Consider the following 14,620-nt stretch of genomic DNA (forward strand, 5'->3'; position numbering starts at 1 on the left):
AAATGGGATGTTCATTGCTAATTGGCACCTAACATTCACAGGTGAGCGCCAAAGAATTGATGCTTTTGAACTGTGATGTTGGAGAAGACTCGAGAGTCCCTTGGACTGCAAGAAGATCCAACCAGTCCATTCTAAAGGAGATCGGTCCTGGGTATTCTTTGAAAGGAATGATGCTAAAGCTGAAACTCCAATACTTTGGCCACCTCATGCGAAGAGTTGACTCATTGAAAAAGACTGATGCTGGGAGGGATTGGGGGCAGGAGGAGAAGGGGACGACAGAGGATGAGATGGCTGGATGGCATCACCGACTCGACGGACGTGAGTCTGAGTGAACTCCTGGAGCTGGTGATGGACAGGGAGGCCTCATGGGGTCGCAAAGAGTCGGACACGACTGAGCGACTGAACTGAACTAAACTGAACTGAACATTCACAGGTGATGCCCAGTAAATGATTCACGGTACCTGGCAGCCTTTCTGAGCCTCAGCCCATGTCTCAAAGACAGGAAAGATTCCCTAATCCTGCCCCCACTCACAGGGCCAGTTAAAAGCTCAATAATAATAAAATAAAACAGAAAAGATAGCTAAAACGATTTCTGCTTAAGCACAGTTCAAACGCTGCTCCAGTCAATTCCCTGCCAATGTTACAAACGACCGCCCCCTGCCGGCCTAGCCATTACGGTGTCCTATCCAGGTGCCGCCAAACAGCCTGCGCCTGCGCAGGATGCAAGCACTCAGGCCCGCCCCTTAGAGGGTGTGACTTCCTTGGGTAGGTCTTTGGCCACGCCTACTTCCGTAGAAGCGGGCTACGTCTAGAGCACGTGACTTTGTTCCGGCTTGCCAAAGATGGCGGCGCCCAGAGCGGTAGCGTGAAAGTTGGTGGTGGTAGTCGCTACCTATTCGTGCTGAAATCAAAACAGTGGGACAGTTCGCCATGTCGCGACTGATCGTGAAGAACCTCCCGAATGGGGTGAGTACAGAGACTGGGTTTGAGAATCTGAAATTGGGACCTAGCCAGAAGTTGGAGATTGGGAGGGAGGTGCCTGGGGAGAGTTGAGGGGCTTTCTCTCTCGGGCAGGGCTCCTGGAGGATTCCGCAGGATTCTCGGCAGATTCATTTGACGGTTGGAAGAGATGGGTAGTGCCTCTTAAAGGTTTTACGTCTGGCCCCTTGGTACCCAAAACCTCTTTCCTAGGGAGATGCTAGTCCCCACGTCGTGTCGAATGCCTTGTTCCCATAACCCTCTCGTTCGATCTCTTTTTTTGTTGACTTCTGACTGAATTAGACACTACACCTATATTCTTCTTCCATTTGGGATACTGTCTGGGAGGAAAATGGGGTGTAATAGGCTGAGTACCTGTTACAGTTCCCGGTTTTCGCCTTGAGGGCAGTAGGAATGAATAGTTTTAAGAAAACTGAGTGACCGTGAAAGGCTTTAAACCACTTAATTCCGTAAGTGGAAAGGGGTGACCCAGTCATACTTGTCTCTGCCTAGAGCCTTCAGAACCTGGCACTGTCGTAGGCATCCAATAAAAGCATCCTGAATAAATGAGTGAAAAAAACAGCTGAATGTGTAGTGTCGGATGGCTAGATGCCTTCTGCCCCAGAGGATTATCTGTACTTATTTAACGGTGACCTTTCCTTGGGTGGAGAGGGCCCTCCACCTCTGGTTTGGCCAGTAAGCTCATTCCCCAAATACAAAATGTGCCATGTGGATGGCATGAGAGATCTGTGCTCCTTAGAAAGAGTAAGAACATAAAGCCATTTCTGTTTCATTTTTGTGCTTTTTTACTTTACCTTTTTTTTCTCCATGGCAGGTTGGGGATAATCACTTATATGATTATTAAAATTCAGTATAAAATGAAAAGCAAAATCTTTATTTTTAAGGGTCTTTAAAATTTTTTATATTTATTTGGCTGTGGGATCTTTAGTTGTGGCATTTGAACTCTTAGTTGTGGCATATGGGATTCAGTTCTCTGACTTGGAGCCCCTGCGTTGGGAGTGCAGAGTCCTAGCCACTGGCCAACCAAGCAAAGACTTTTGTTCTGTCCTGTCTTCCATCTCCAAGAGTAACCATCTTTATGACTTGGCATCTCTTGACGAGTTACTTATTTCAGAATCCTTAATGTCATCACACAGTAAGCCTGCAAATTGTCAGCTCCTACTACAACTGTTTGTAACTAATTCTTTCATTTATCAGACAAGACATGCAATAGGAAGAGATATGCCATACTGGAAGCAAAATGAGATGGTAGTTGAGAGGGGAAGAAAGGGTTGCCATGCTCAAATCCTTATCCATCAGAGTGAGGCATCAAGAGATGCTGTCTAAGGCTAAAGGATGGATCAGTAATAGATGTGTGTTTTTTAAGATTTTTATTTATTTATTTGACTGTGCTTGGTCTCCATTGCTGAGTGGGGGTTTTCTCTAGTTGCAGGGCAAGTGCTTCTCACTGCAGTGGCATCTCTTGTTGCAGAGCACAAGTTCTAGAACAAGGGCTCAGTAGTTGCGGTGCACAGGCTTAGTCCTTCCACAGCATGTGCGATCTTCCAAGACCAGGGATTGAACCCGTGTCCCCTGCATTTCAAGGCGGATTCTTAACCCCTGGACCACCAAGGAAGCCCCCAATAATTGATATTTTTAAAGTAACCTATTTAGGGTAAATGATGAAAGAATTAAAAACAACAAATAACAGAGACTGGAAGGGAGAAGTGGATGATGTAGGTTTCTTATCTTTCGTAGTGGAAGTCAGCAGGTAGTCTTCAGGGGTATAAATAGGCCAGGAAACAAAGTTGAGAGCTTACTATTGGGACACAGAACCGTGCTGATGAGGAGTCCTGAAAACCAGCTGTAAAGATGGTTACTCCTGTCTACCACAATCAGCAAACACTGTGTAGTTTACCATATTCCTTATTTCACACATCTACTGTGACAGGCATTTGTTAGATGTTTACATTGTAGCAGCTACGATGCTGGGCTTCTGGCACAATAGGTCTCATTAACCTCCTAGCAGCCCACAGGCCCGGAGGATTCTGAGTCTTGACTTCCTCATTGATGAAGGGACTTGGTTAAGGCCACACACAGACAAGTATTGGAGCTGGTTTCGAACCAGGTGCCAGCCACAAAGCACACTCTGCCACTGCCCCGCCTAAGGGGAGGAATCCTGGGGTCTCGGGTTCCCAGCCTATTTTGTCTCTTTGGCTCTGAGGCCTCCCGGCTCCTCTCTCACCGTTCCTGTCCTGTCCTAGATGAAGGAGGAGCGTTTCCGGCAGCTCTTCACCGCCTTCGGCACGCTGACGGACTGCAGCCTCAAGTTCACCAAAGATGGCAAGTTCCGCAAATTTGGCTTCATCGGCTTCAAGTCTGAGGAAGAGGCCCAGACGGCGCTGAACCATTTCAACAAGAGTTTTATCGACACGTCCCGGATCACGGTGAGCGGGTGTGGACCTCACCCCCACCTGCCTGTCGCCAGGGATGCCCTGGCTCTTTCTCTCCACGTGCGAGACCAGTGCCTGGCCCCTTCCAGACCGTGATGCCTTTGGTCTTCCTCACTGTTCTCAGATCCTCGTGCTTGTTAATCCCCTGCAGCATTTGTGGAAGCAGTTTTCCCCAGAGTCTCTGATTCCCTGTGTTGGGGGAGAGGAGCCAAGAATTTGTGTGTCTCACAAGCTCACAGGTGATGGTGTTGCCACTGGTCCCAAAATGAGAAGCACTGGTCTACGTTATTCATCCACTGCCCCTGGTCAGCACCCTCCTGTGCTGGGCGTGGTGGCAGGTGTCATCATCATCCTCTCTGTCTCTCGCAGGTGGAGTTCTGCAAGTCCTTTGGGGACCCGACAAAGCCCCGAGCTTGGAGCAAGCATGCTCAGAAATCAAGCCAGTCCAAGCCACCCCCAAAAGACAAAGACGCCATCTCCACGGAAGCTAAGAAAGTGCGTGGACGGTCACTCCCAGCCATATCCCTGGTGTCAGCAGAGTGGTCACCCTGGGAAGGCAGGGAAGTGGGAGGTAGAGGGATCTGGGAATCCTTCTTGGATGGTTCCTGAAAGCAGCCCTCCCAGGGCAGTGGGGTTCCATCTCCTTTCATCTGTCACCCTCACGCCCATGCCTTCTGTTTACAGGACGATAAGAAGAAGAAGGTCGCAGGTGAACTGGAGAAGGTGGGTCTGTCTTGGTGACCACGCAGAGCGTGGGCAGCAGAGACGTCCCTCACCACCCGTCTCCCCTTGCCATATCTCTGTGGCTTCTTCGTCTTTCTGTCCAGTGCCGCCCTCCCCAGGACCAACCCAGCTGGCCCCCAGGAGTCCTCTAGAGACTGGGGGAACATGCCTCAGAGAACGTGCTTACTCTCCAAAGAGTTAGCAAGGGCGAGCCTTCCCTGACCTTCTCTGCCTGTTCTCTCTTCTTCCCGCTTCTCCGGCGCCCACAGCTGAAAGACGATAACGAGTTCCAGGAGTTCCTGTCAGTTCACCAGAAGCGGACACAGGTGGCCACCTGGGCTAACGACGCCCTGGACGCTGAGCCCTCGAAAGGGAAGAGCAAGCCAGCCAACGATTACCTGAACTTTGACTCCGACTCAGGGCAGGAGAGCGAGGAGGAGGAAGATGGGGAGAACTCGGAAGGTAAGGGTGTGCCCCCCGCTATAGTGGGCACCCTGCACCTGCCCGCACCTGTGCACGAGTGACCTGGGACCCCTCCAGGCTGGCCTTGGGAGATAGCAGATCAGATGCTGCCCCACAGAGGGTTGATTATCCCAACCATGGGTACATCGGACTTGATCGATCCTGGTCCCTTATTCAGTCAGTGGATTACTCAAGAATTGATTGAGCACCTACTGTACACCAGGCAGTGGATGTAGCAGTGAGCAGAAGACAAGAGAGTCTGCTCCCGTGGAGCTGTCGTCCTGGTGGGGAAAGAAACAGTACAGGAATCAGACTGATTCCTTTCTTCAGTATTCAGTACATGATGTGAGCATGAGTGCCCCAGAGAGAAAGCAGGAAGGTGGGGGGAGGGGGGCCTGGAGAAGGGTGGCGCTTGAACAGAGGCAGTGAGGATGAACCTCTGTCCTTAGAAGGGGCTCACGGTGTAGCCATGAGGGGCTCAGCATGGTGAGTGTGATGATCGAGAGGTGGGAATCAACTTTGGTTGAAAGGCAAGGGAGTGAATTTAAGGTGAGTTTTATGACTGGTAAACTCTCTGTGCAAAGCTGGGATCCAAAGGACTCAGTGGGAGTTGGGGGAACTCGGGGGGTGGATGGTGAGAAGGGGTTCCAGGCAGAGGGAAAGGCGTGGCGGAGGAGTGGGAAGAGCAGGAGCCAGGGGGTGTCCACGTGCTCAGGGCGGCTGCAGCAGAGGGGGCTGGCGGAGAAGCCAGTGAGCTCACCCGACCCCATGAGGAGTTTGGATTTCCCCTGGAAGAGCAACTGGGTTAAAACCCGAGCTCCTTGTTAGGCCTGGGAGCCACCGGCGGGTCTGGCTCAAGGAGTAAAAATCCTCTCTAGGGTCTCAAAGAGTCGTGCAGCCTCACACTTGGCCAGTGAGAGAGGCTGGTGAGAGAGCCCTGAAATTCTCCATGTGGAGCATGGAAACAGTCAGAATGCCGTCATTTCAGTTATTTATCCAGGGGCTTGCTGGGTACCAGGGGGCTTGGCAGGGGCTCCTGGTCACTGTGAGCTTGGCACCTAATGTGTCGCACCACCACGCTGTCTGCCACCCCAGCCCTCTGGTTTGCCCACAACCATCACCAACTCCCAGCCTTTCCATCTTTCCAGAGGAGGAGGATGGCCTCAAACCCAAGGAACCCAAGGCAGCCGTGCAGAAGGAGCTGTCCGACATGGATTACCTGAAGTCCAAGGTGGTGGCAGATGAATCACCATCCTCGGAAGAGAGTGAAGATGAAGCTGTGAACTGTGAAGAGGGGAGTGAGTCAGAGGAAGAGGGTTCCTTTGCTGCCCCCGCCCAGCAGGACAGGGAGGCGGCCCCAGCCAAGGTGTGTGTGGATCTGTGAGGAGCCTGGGGAGGGAGACCTGGACCTCGCCCACCTTCCCTGCAGCCCCTTTGTGGGGAGTTTAATACTAAAGAAGGATAGTTCAGCAGCCTGGAGACCTGCCTTTAGCTCTCAGCCCAGCTGCTTGCTTGCTGTGTGACCCCAAGCCACCACACTCCCTCTCTGAATTTGGTTCCTTTTGCTAAGAGAGAGGCTGCCTGCCCCTCCAGAGTTGGGGCGGGGGGGATGTAAACAAGCTGAAAAAGGGTCTTGAATGTACTATATTTAGTATTCAGTAGGAAGGTAGGCAGGGGTGAGCCCACGATCAGCAAGACTAGATGAAATTAATTGAGCTGCATGTGAGGTTCAATGCCAGGCATGTTGTTTTGTCACTGAATCTCATGGTAGTTGTGGGGGAATGGGGTTTCTTCTCCCATTTTACAGGTGAGGAAACTGAGGCCCAGAGAAAGGAAGTGACTTGCCCACAGTCATGGCTGGGTAGTGGTGGGAGTCAGGACCCAGATCCAGGTCTGCCAGGCTCTGGAATCTAGATTAAAATGTGGGCGCTGCCTTCAGGGATGGCCACCTCGTCTCCCGCATGAGGCTTCTCTTTGCTCAGGACAGCGTCCCACATCCTTTGTGTCTTCACTCCCTCTTCTCCTTCCCTCTCTTTCTCCTTTCTCTTCTCCTTCCTTTCCATCTCTGCCCCTCATAATTGCTACCTCCTGTCCTCTTTTCCTAAAAATACGTATTCAAAAGAGATAGTCAAGTGTGGCTAAGTCAGGGAACTGTGCGTTCAACTCCAAGCTCTGACCTGGAGCAGCCATGGGTCCCGAGGTGAAGTGCTTCTCCTCTGGCCTCTGACCTTCATCTGAGATGAGGCTCAGCGAGCCCTGGTCCCTGTGTCTGATTCCCAGGGCTCGCTGAGCCTCATCTTAGATGACGGTCAACCCCCGTGCCTGAGTGTGCACTGGAACTCAGAAGTTGCAGGCTTCAGGGAGGTATCCCGTAACTCATGCAGGTCAGCACCCCACAAAAGCACATGACTCTTCCTGCAGTGATGTTAGACCTGATCGCTCATCTACTTGGGATAATTGTGAACCTTAAATTGTGCCAGGACAGCTCAGAGCAGATTTCACCAGCAAGTGAGTCCAAGTCAGGGCAAGTTTTATTACCAAAGGAATTAACCCCCAAATTAGGTTTTTTTCAGAGCTGTTTCAATTCTAAAATTACAGAAGACATCCCGAACCTGTAACCTCTGTTAAGATTGTTTTACAGATTCAGGAGGACGGCTGTGTCTGCACAGTGCTTTGTACGGTGTCTGGCATAGAGTAAGCCCTGAATCCGTGGTGGCAAATGTCACCTGAGGGCTCCTTCCAAGTCTCTTGCCCCTCTGTGTGGCCTGGGGCCCCTGCAAGCAGACCCCCCCGTGAGCCAGGCTGTGGTTCCGGCCCTCATCTTGGGGCCACGTGGAGGCTTGGCATCTCCTCCCCCAGGCCCTGGCCAGACTTAGCATCCCTGGCAGGCACAGTGCTTCGGGCATTGCCTGTTTGCCTAGCAGCAGGGGTTTCAGCACGCTCACTGGGACGCCCAAGTCGGCTCCTCCTGCAGCCACACCTGGGAGCTCAGTGCGATCATTTCTACTCTCTGCCATCACTCAGACTGAGAAACTCACTCAGACCGAGAAACCAGCCAGCCAGAAGGAACCCACCACCCCCCACACTGTGAAATTGCGGGGAGCCCCATTCAACGTCACAGAGGTGCGTGCCATGAATCGGGTGAGGCAGGGAGACCCTGGGGAGGGGGGAGACAAAGCTAAGGGTGCCTGGAGCCTCTGTTGCACTAGGGCTTCGGGGTCGGTTGAGGACTTGAGCTGGAAGGAGCTGGGGGCCTGAAAGGCTGGACGTAGAATCTCGGGCATTGTCCGGCTCAGAAAACAGAGACGGCTATACCGAGACAGAGAAAGACTGCACTCCCTCGCTGGTCATCTGTACTAGAGGTGGGCAAACTTACCTCTGCTAGAAGCTTTTAAAAAGGGACCAGCTAGTAAATACCTAAGGCTTTGTGATCAGTCTGGTCTGTCACCACTATTCAGCCCTGTTGTTGTAGCAGAGGCACCCCTAGATGACAGGTAATCCAGTAGGCGTGGCTGTGTGCCAATAAAACTTTATTTACAAAAACAGGCAGCGGGCCGCATTTGGCCTGCTCCCTGTAGTTTGCTGGCTCTGAATCTACATAAGAGAGAACACTTTGTAAGTTTCCCTCCTTATGAAAGTACTAGGAAATGTTGTTAGTGTAGCTAAACAAAAAAGCAAAAATGATCTATTGCTGGGATGACTGTAGAAATCGCCAACCCAACTGCTTTGAGAGAGGGGAGTGGTAAATAGAGAGGATACTAGGATGCAGAACTAATGATCTACAGGTCTGGTTACTATAGGCGGAAAGATGGACCCTCCCAGGCAAATTGGAGCAGGCTCCTCCAAGCCCCACATCTATATCCCATTCACTGACAACCACTGATAAATTCTGGGTGTATCTTCTTAGAGACTTTTTTTTCTTTGTATGCAGGCACTGACCTATGTCTTTTCTTTTTAAAATGCAGTCCTACAGCAGGAACTATTTTGAAACTTACCCCCCCCCCCATCATATTATGTCATAAATATTTCTGAAAATTAATATTCTGCTGCAGCACCATTTTTCACGTTGCATGCTTGTCTTGGCTGTGTCACGCCTTGGTTGCAGCCCGAAGGCTCAGTAGTTGGGGCATGTGGGCTTAGTTGCTCTGGGGCAAGTGGGATCTTAGTTCCCTGACCAGGGATTGAACCCAACCCCCTGCATTGCAAGGCCAATTCTTAACCACTGGACCACCAGCGAAGTCCCCTGCGTGCTGCTCTCTGCTCTGGATACACTGTGTTAGATTCACTGCTGCTGCTGCTAAGTCACTCAGTCGTGTCTGACTCTTTGCAGCCCCATGGACTGTAGCCCGCCAGGCTCCTCTGTCCATGGGGATGCTCCAGACAAGAATACTGGGTTGTGTTGCCATGCCCTCCCCCAGGGGATCTTCTGGACCCAGGGATCGAACCCCACATCTCAGATGTCTCTTATAGCCAACCCCCTAAACTGAGACATGAGTGTTGTTTCCAGTCTTCTGCTGTTTTGAATAATGATGCAGTCAGCACATTTCTTGAGATCAGAGGTCAGCAGGCTTTTTTCTATTAAGATTAGTTGGTGCACATTTTAGGTTTTTGTCAGCATATGATCTCTGTTGTGCTTTTTTTTTTTTTCCTTAAAATCCTTTGAAAATGTAAAAGCCATTCTTAGGTTGTAGGCTGTGGGCAGTATTTGACCTGTGGGCTATTTGCCAGCCCTGGCGTGTATAAATATTTTATACAAGCACTGCATGTACATTATTAAGGCTTGGATACAGAAAGTCAGTCACTCTCTGGAAGCTTGGCCAGTTTATGCTCTCTTCAACAGAGTCTGAGAGTGCCTGTGAACCCTGGGCATCCCTCTTTATCAGTGCAACAGGTCAAAATGACATCTCATCTTTCTGAGTAACTTGGGGAACTCAGTAGTCATAAGAAAAAGATGGATTAATTGGCTAGATAACATTTACAACTTCTCTAAGGCAACTTTGTATCATAAAGTCAAAAGGCAAACAGCAGGCATTTATAACACAAACAACAGACAGAACTTGTTTCTTTAACTTACAAACAGTTAAGTAAAAGTCGGGAGCTATGGATGACCCGACAGAAAAGTAGAAAGAAGCAAGGGTATCTTCTAAGAGAAAGAGTTCAAATGGCCCAGAAAGATGCTTGAGTTCACTGGTAATTAAAGAAATACGACCAAATCTGCATTGAAATGGGGAACAAAAACTCTTTCTTCTCACAGAAAAATGTCATGGAATTTCTGGCACCTCTGAAACCCGTGGCCATTCGAATAGTGAGAAATGCTCATGGGAATAAAACAGGTGAGGCAGGGGCTGTTTCCGGGGGGGCTGGAGAGGCAGGTGCCTGGACCGGAAGGTTGGGACAGTTGAGCTCTGGAGATGCTTTGAGGATGGTCGCTGTTTTTCTTCTTTGTGGTCCCCGTCTCAGTGAATGTGACAGTGCCAGGACAGAGTCTGCCTCCTGTCCCCTGCCACGGGTATGAGGTGTGCAGCTGTGGAAGCAGGGCCCGGCCCCCAGGCCTGGGGGCTCAGTAATGACTGTGGCCTTCAGCCCAGGGGCTGGGGACCCCCGGGGACTGAAAGCAGGAAGAGGCCACAATCAGATTCAGGATGACCCCCTGGCTGGTGAGGGGAGGGTCCAGGGCAGGGCCTGAGGAGGCAGGTGGGCTGGGATGGGGGCTTTTGCAGTCCCCAAGGGGAGGGTCTTGTGATACAGACCAGAACCCTGGCCTTTGGTGCAAATTATGGCCCTGCCACCTGCTAGCCATGTGTCTGTGGGGACATCACTTAACTCAGGTTCTCCGACCCAAGACCACGGATCGGTACACGTCCACGGCCTGTTAGGAACTGCACAGCAGGAGGTGAGCAGCTGGCCAGCAAGGGAAGCTTCATCTGTATTCACAGCCACTCCCATCGCTCAAATTACCACGTTATCACAATATAATAATATTAGAAATAAAGTGCACAATAAACGCAATGCGCTTGAATCATCCTGAAACCATCCCCACTCCCAGTCTGTGGGAAAATTGTCTTCCACGAAACCAGTCCCTGGTGCCCAAAAGGTTGGCGACCTCTGTCTTAGCACGCCTCTGGAAAAGTGGGGAGGGGAGGCCTCTCTGGCTGTCGGGGTTGAGGCCCCATGAGGTCGAGGCCTTTCGTTCTCGGAAAGACTCCTTGGAAAGGCACCTCCTTGTCTGTGCCAGTCAGAGCCACAGGCGGTCACTGTGCAGGTGGCCCCTCTGGTGCCAAGCTGGGCACAGCCCTGCCACCACAGACACTTGTCCAGAGAAAGCCAAGGAGCAGGCACTGGTCAGCGCGGGGTGAGGCTGGGAGGGAGGCCAGGATCGCCTATGTTTGTGACGCCTGTGGTCCAGCATTTTCATTCCAGAAAGCCAGCCGCAGGGTCAGAATGCTTCCTGCAGAGGGAAATTTGCCTTGGGGCGAGGGGAGTGGAAGGAAGAATCTGAGATTTGGCAAAAACCGTAGGTTTCCTGCCACCACTTCCTGCTGCTTCCCCCAAACACCTAGCACAGCGTGAGTCTTCCTCCGTGGCTCCCATAAGTGTCTGCAGCCTCCGGACCTTACCTTTGTCATGGTCCTTTTGCAGGGTATGTCTTTGTGGATTTCAGCAGTGAAGAGGAAGTGAGGAAGGCCCTGAAATGCAACAGGGAGTACATGGGTAAGGATGCCCGCATGGTGGCAGGTGTTCTTTCAGTCAGTTACTCCGTAAGGTCATGTTGGGGGTCTGCTGTGCGCTGCCAGGCACTGCCCAGGGCACTGAGGATAAAGCCCCTGCCTCCTGGGGCAGATCAGGCTGAGTTTCCTGTAGAGGACATCGAGAGGGGAGAGAGAGGCAGTAACCAGAGGGGCTGTGCTGTGGACAGATGCAGGCAAGGGTTGGGATTGGAGGATTTAAATAGGATCGTGTCTGCTTGGACCACATTGAGCTGGTGACATTGGAGCAAAAGCTGGAGGAATTGAGGGAGCCAGCTCTGGCTTTGTAGGGCGGGGCCATTCCGGTACAGGGAACAGCAAGTGCGAGGTCCAGACGTGGGAGGTCTCGACTCTATACAAGGACGTGATCTCTCACCCCTCCCTGGTGTGGACTCAGATCCAGCCATCAACCCCTTGTGAGGACATGAGTTCTCTTAGAGAAGGGAGTCTTGTTCGCAGGCCAGGTGGTAGGATTTATTGAGTACCTGCTATGTGCGTGTAGAGGGAAGGTGGTGGTTGCAGTGTAATCAGGCACTCAGAGGGATGCAGGGACACAGCTGAGCGGCACGGTGGGGCTGTCACCCGAGATGATTCCCTGGGCAGCGCCAGGGACCGGGCCCTGGAGTCGGGAAGATGCAGCCCCGGGACCCAGGCCAGCTCCTCCAGGGCTGAAGCCGAGCTCGCAGGCCGAGTGACATTCAGGCCTGGCTTCAACTGGGGTGCCGCCCTGGTGAGCAGAGCCTGGCATGCGGTGCCATCCCTAGCCGCCTTCGCCGTGGCCTCTGAAAGGCAACAGCAGTGATGAGTCTGGAAGCTGGGAGGTTCCGGGCCTCCCCCCAGCCAGACCCTGACAGCCTTTCCTCGCCCAGGTGGACGCTACATCGAGGTGTTCAGGGAAAGGAACGTCCCCGCGGCCAAGGCACCCCTGAAGAATGGTGCCAAACCCTGGCAAGGCCGGACGCTCGGGGAGCACGAAGAGGAGGAGGACCTGGCCGACTCCGGGAGGCTCTTTGTGCGAAACCTGCCCTACACCAGCTCCGAGGAGGACCTGGAGAAGCTCTTCTCCAGATACGGTAGGGGGGGTAGCCTCTGGCTTGCCACACATGCCCAGGGCAAGTGGCCTGAGTCCCTGTCTGCCTAGGCTTAACTTTGGCCTGACGACTTCCCTCGCTGGTCTCAGTTTTCTCATCCATAAAATGGGCTTCACCATCTCTGAGCTGCTATCAGTCAGACAGATTGTAGGTAGTGGAGCTTGAAGTCCTAGATAGCATCACAGCCACCTTTCGTGGTCTGAACCCAGACTCCCTTAGCTCTCACTCATTAAAACTCAGAATTAACGGAGTTGAGTATGGTTTTCTGAGATATCCCTGGTGTGCAAACCCTCACTTTGGTCTCGGAAGCCCACTCTCTCCAGTCTGAATTCTGCTGTCTAAATAGTCCTGCTCTCAGACCGAGCATCCAGATAGGTTTGCCAGCGAGGGCTTTTTTCCCTGTTGTGCTGCCAGCGTTACTTTGCCGGACAGGGACTTGAAGGCCGGTAGTTCAGCTTGGCACACAGGGCTGTGCTTGTTTGTAAGGTCATGGTTGTTGAAGAGAAGGAAAGAAGCAGGGGCACAAAACGGTGGGTAGGGGCCAGGTTGAGATGCTTTTAAGATGCCCTGGAGGGGGATCTCCACTTCTGTTTGGAGATCAGCTGTGCATTGAGAAGGATCTGAGCTTGGTTGAAGCCCTGTCCCAAGGAGAAGGGAACCCTGAGTCAGATTCAACCATCTGGCAAATTGGGTGTCATGTCCCAGCCTGTGTCCTGCTTGCCAGATCCTCCCACGCAGGCCAGGGCTCTGGTTTACAAGGCAGCGCCGGTGCAGAAGAGAGGGTGGTCAGTAGACTCGTCTGTCCATCTGGGAAGGAGGACGTGGCCACACCCTGGTGTTCACAGTGGAGAGGGTGTACGTTAATATGAGCATTGTAATGTCCAAGCAGACACTTTTGAGACCCTGTGTGATCAGCCGACCCTGTTTAGTATATGACACGTATTAGTGCATTTAACCCTCCCTGATGTCCTCTGAGCTGAGGACTCATGACACCATTTTACAGATGAGAAGACTGAGGCCCGTGAAGGCTGGTGGCTGGCCTGTGGCCACACAGGGAGTGGGTGGTGGAGGCAGGGCCCAGCCCACCCAGGCACCCTGCTCTCGGGATAGACGCACGAAGGACACCCTGACCTGACAGGTGGGGGTCTCGTGGCAGCCCCTTGCCACTGTCTGTCTTGGGCCCAGCAGCCGCCTCAGCTCCACACTCTCACTGGTTAAAACCTCTCCCCTGACTAGTGCCCAGAATTTTCCTGCATGGAGCTCACACCTGGCCCCGGCCCACGGGACACTGACACCCTTCCTGCCCTCAGGTCCCCTGTCGGAGCTGCATTACCCCATCGACAGCCTGACCAAGAAGCCCAAGGGCTTTGCCTTCGTCACCTTCATGTTCCCGGAGCACGCCGTGAAGGCCTACGCGGAGGTGGACGGGCAGGTGTTCCAGGTGAGCCCCTGGGCTGGCGGGCGACTGGTGGGCCCAGGTGGTGGCAGGAGGCCGTGAGTGTGTGCACATGTGCAGGCACAGACATGCGACCCAGCTTCTAGAGACGCACACCCGATGCCCGTGAAGCCGCCTCCTGATCCGAGCTGCTGGGAGGGTCCCCACCCAGGGCAGGGTCTGCTCAGTTCTGGTCCCTGATTTAGTGCCTAGAGGAGGGCCTGGCACATAGTAGGCCTTTGAAAAGTGTTTGTGGATTAAATGAACGTGCTCTCCGGCTTGAGAAATACCGCTTTGAGGAGGAGTAAGGAAGGAAAGAGTTTTGAACCAGGCATTGCAATGGCCATAGTATAGAATGTAAGAAGCTTCTCTTTCCAAGGAACGTGCTTGGCCTGCGCGCCTCCCTTTCCTGTCATTCATCCACTCGTTCACGATCTGTTGATCCCCTGTGGGTGCCGGCCGGGCCTGATCCTTGCCCACATGGAGCGCACGTGCTCGCAGGGACAGGGTGGGGTGGAGAGCCCACAGGTGTTACTTACAAGCGGCTCAGCATGCTCTTTGAGGTGGTGTCAGACCCCTGTGCTAACCTCATGGGTGTTCTGCCTGAGGCTCCCATCTTAAGACAGAAGTCTCAGCGCCGGTCCAGCCCCCGCGTGGAGAGGCCTGCGTCCCCCGGGCAGGGTGTAGAAGCACTAGCCCCCTGCCTGTCCTCACCTCCTTCTCGTCCCCTCT

The 14,620-nt window shown here is 52.8% G+C and overlaps 1 protein-coding gene across 1 annotated transcript in view; it reads left to right on the plus strand.

Annotated features, from left to right (window-relative positions):
- The first annotated feature begins 835 nt into the window (after positions 1-835).
- RBM19 (RNA binding motif protein 19) overlaps positions 836-14,620 on the plus strand; it is a 121,355-nt gene continuing 107,570 nt past the window's right edge. The window contains exons 1-11 of the mRNA XM_027956555.2: positions 836-966; positions 3,243-3,425; positions 3,801-3,926; positions 4,116-4,154; positions 4,424-4,616; positions 5,765-5,982; positions 7,641-7,739; positions 9,871-9,949; positions 11,256-11,327; positions 12,232-12,435; positions 13,764-13,894. Coding sequence (XP_027812356.1) covers positions 931-966; positions 3,243-3,425; positions 3,801-3,926; positions 4,116-4,154; positions 4,424-4,616; positions 5,765-5,982; positions 7,641-7,739; positions 9,871-9,949; positions 11,256-11,327; positions 12,232-12,435; positions 13,764-13,894 — 1,380 coding nt within the window. The 5' untranslated portion in view covers positions 836-930. The remainder of the gene's footprint in view (positions 967-3,242; positions 3,426-3,800; positions 3,927-4,115; positions 4,155-4,423; positions 4,617-5,764; positions 5,983-7,640; positions 7,740-9,870; positions 9,950-11,255; positions 11,328-12,231; positions 12,436-13,763; positions 13,895-14,620) is intronic.

The sequence above is a fragment of the Ovis aries genome, chromosome 17 (assembly GCF_016772045.2).
Source record: "Ovis aries strain OAR_USU_Benz2616 breed Rambouillet chromosome 17, ARS-UI_Ramb_v3.0, whole genome shotgun sequence".
Lineage (NCBI taxonomy): Eukaryota > Metazoa > Chordata > Mammalia > Artiodactyla > Bovidae > Ovis > Ovis aries.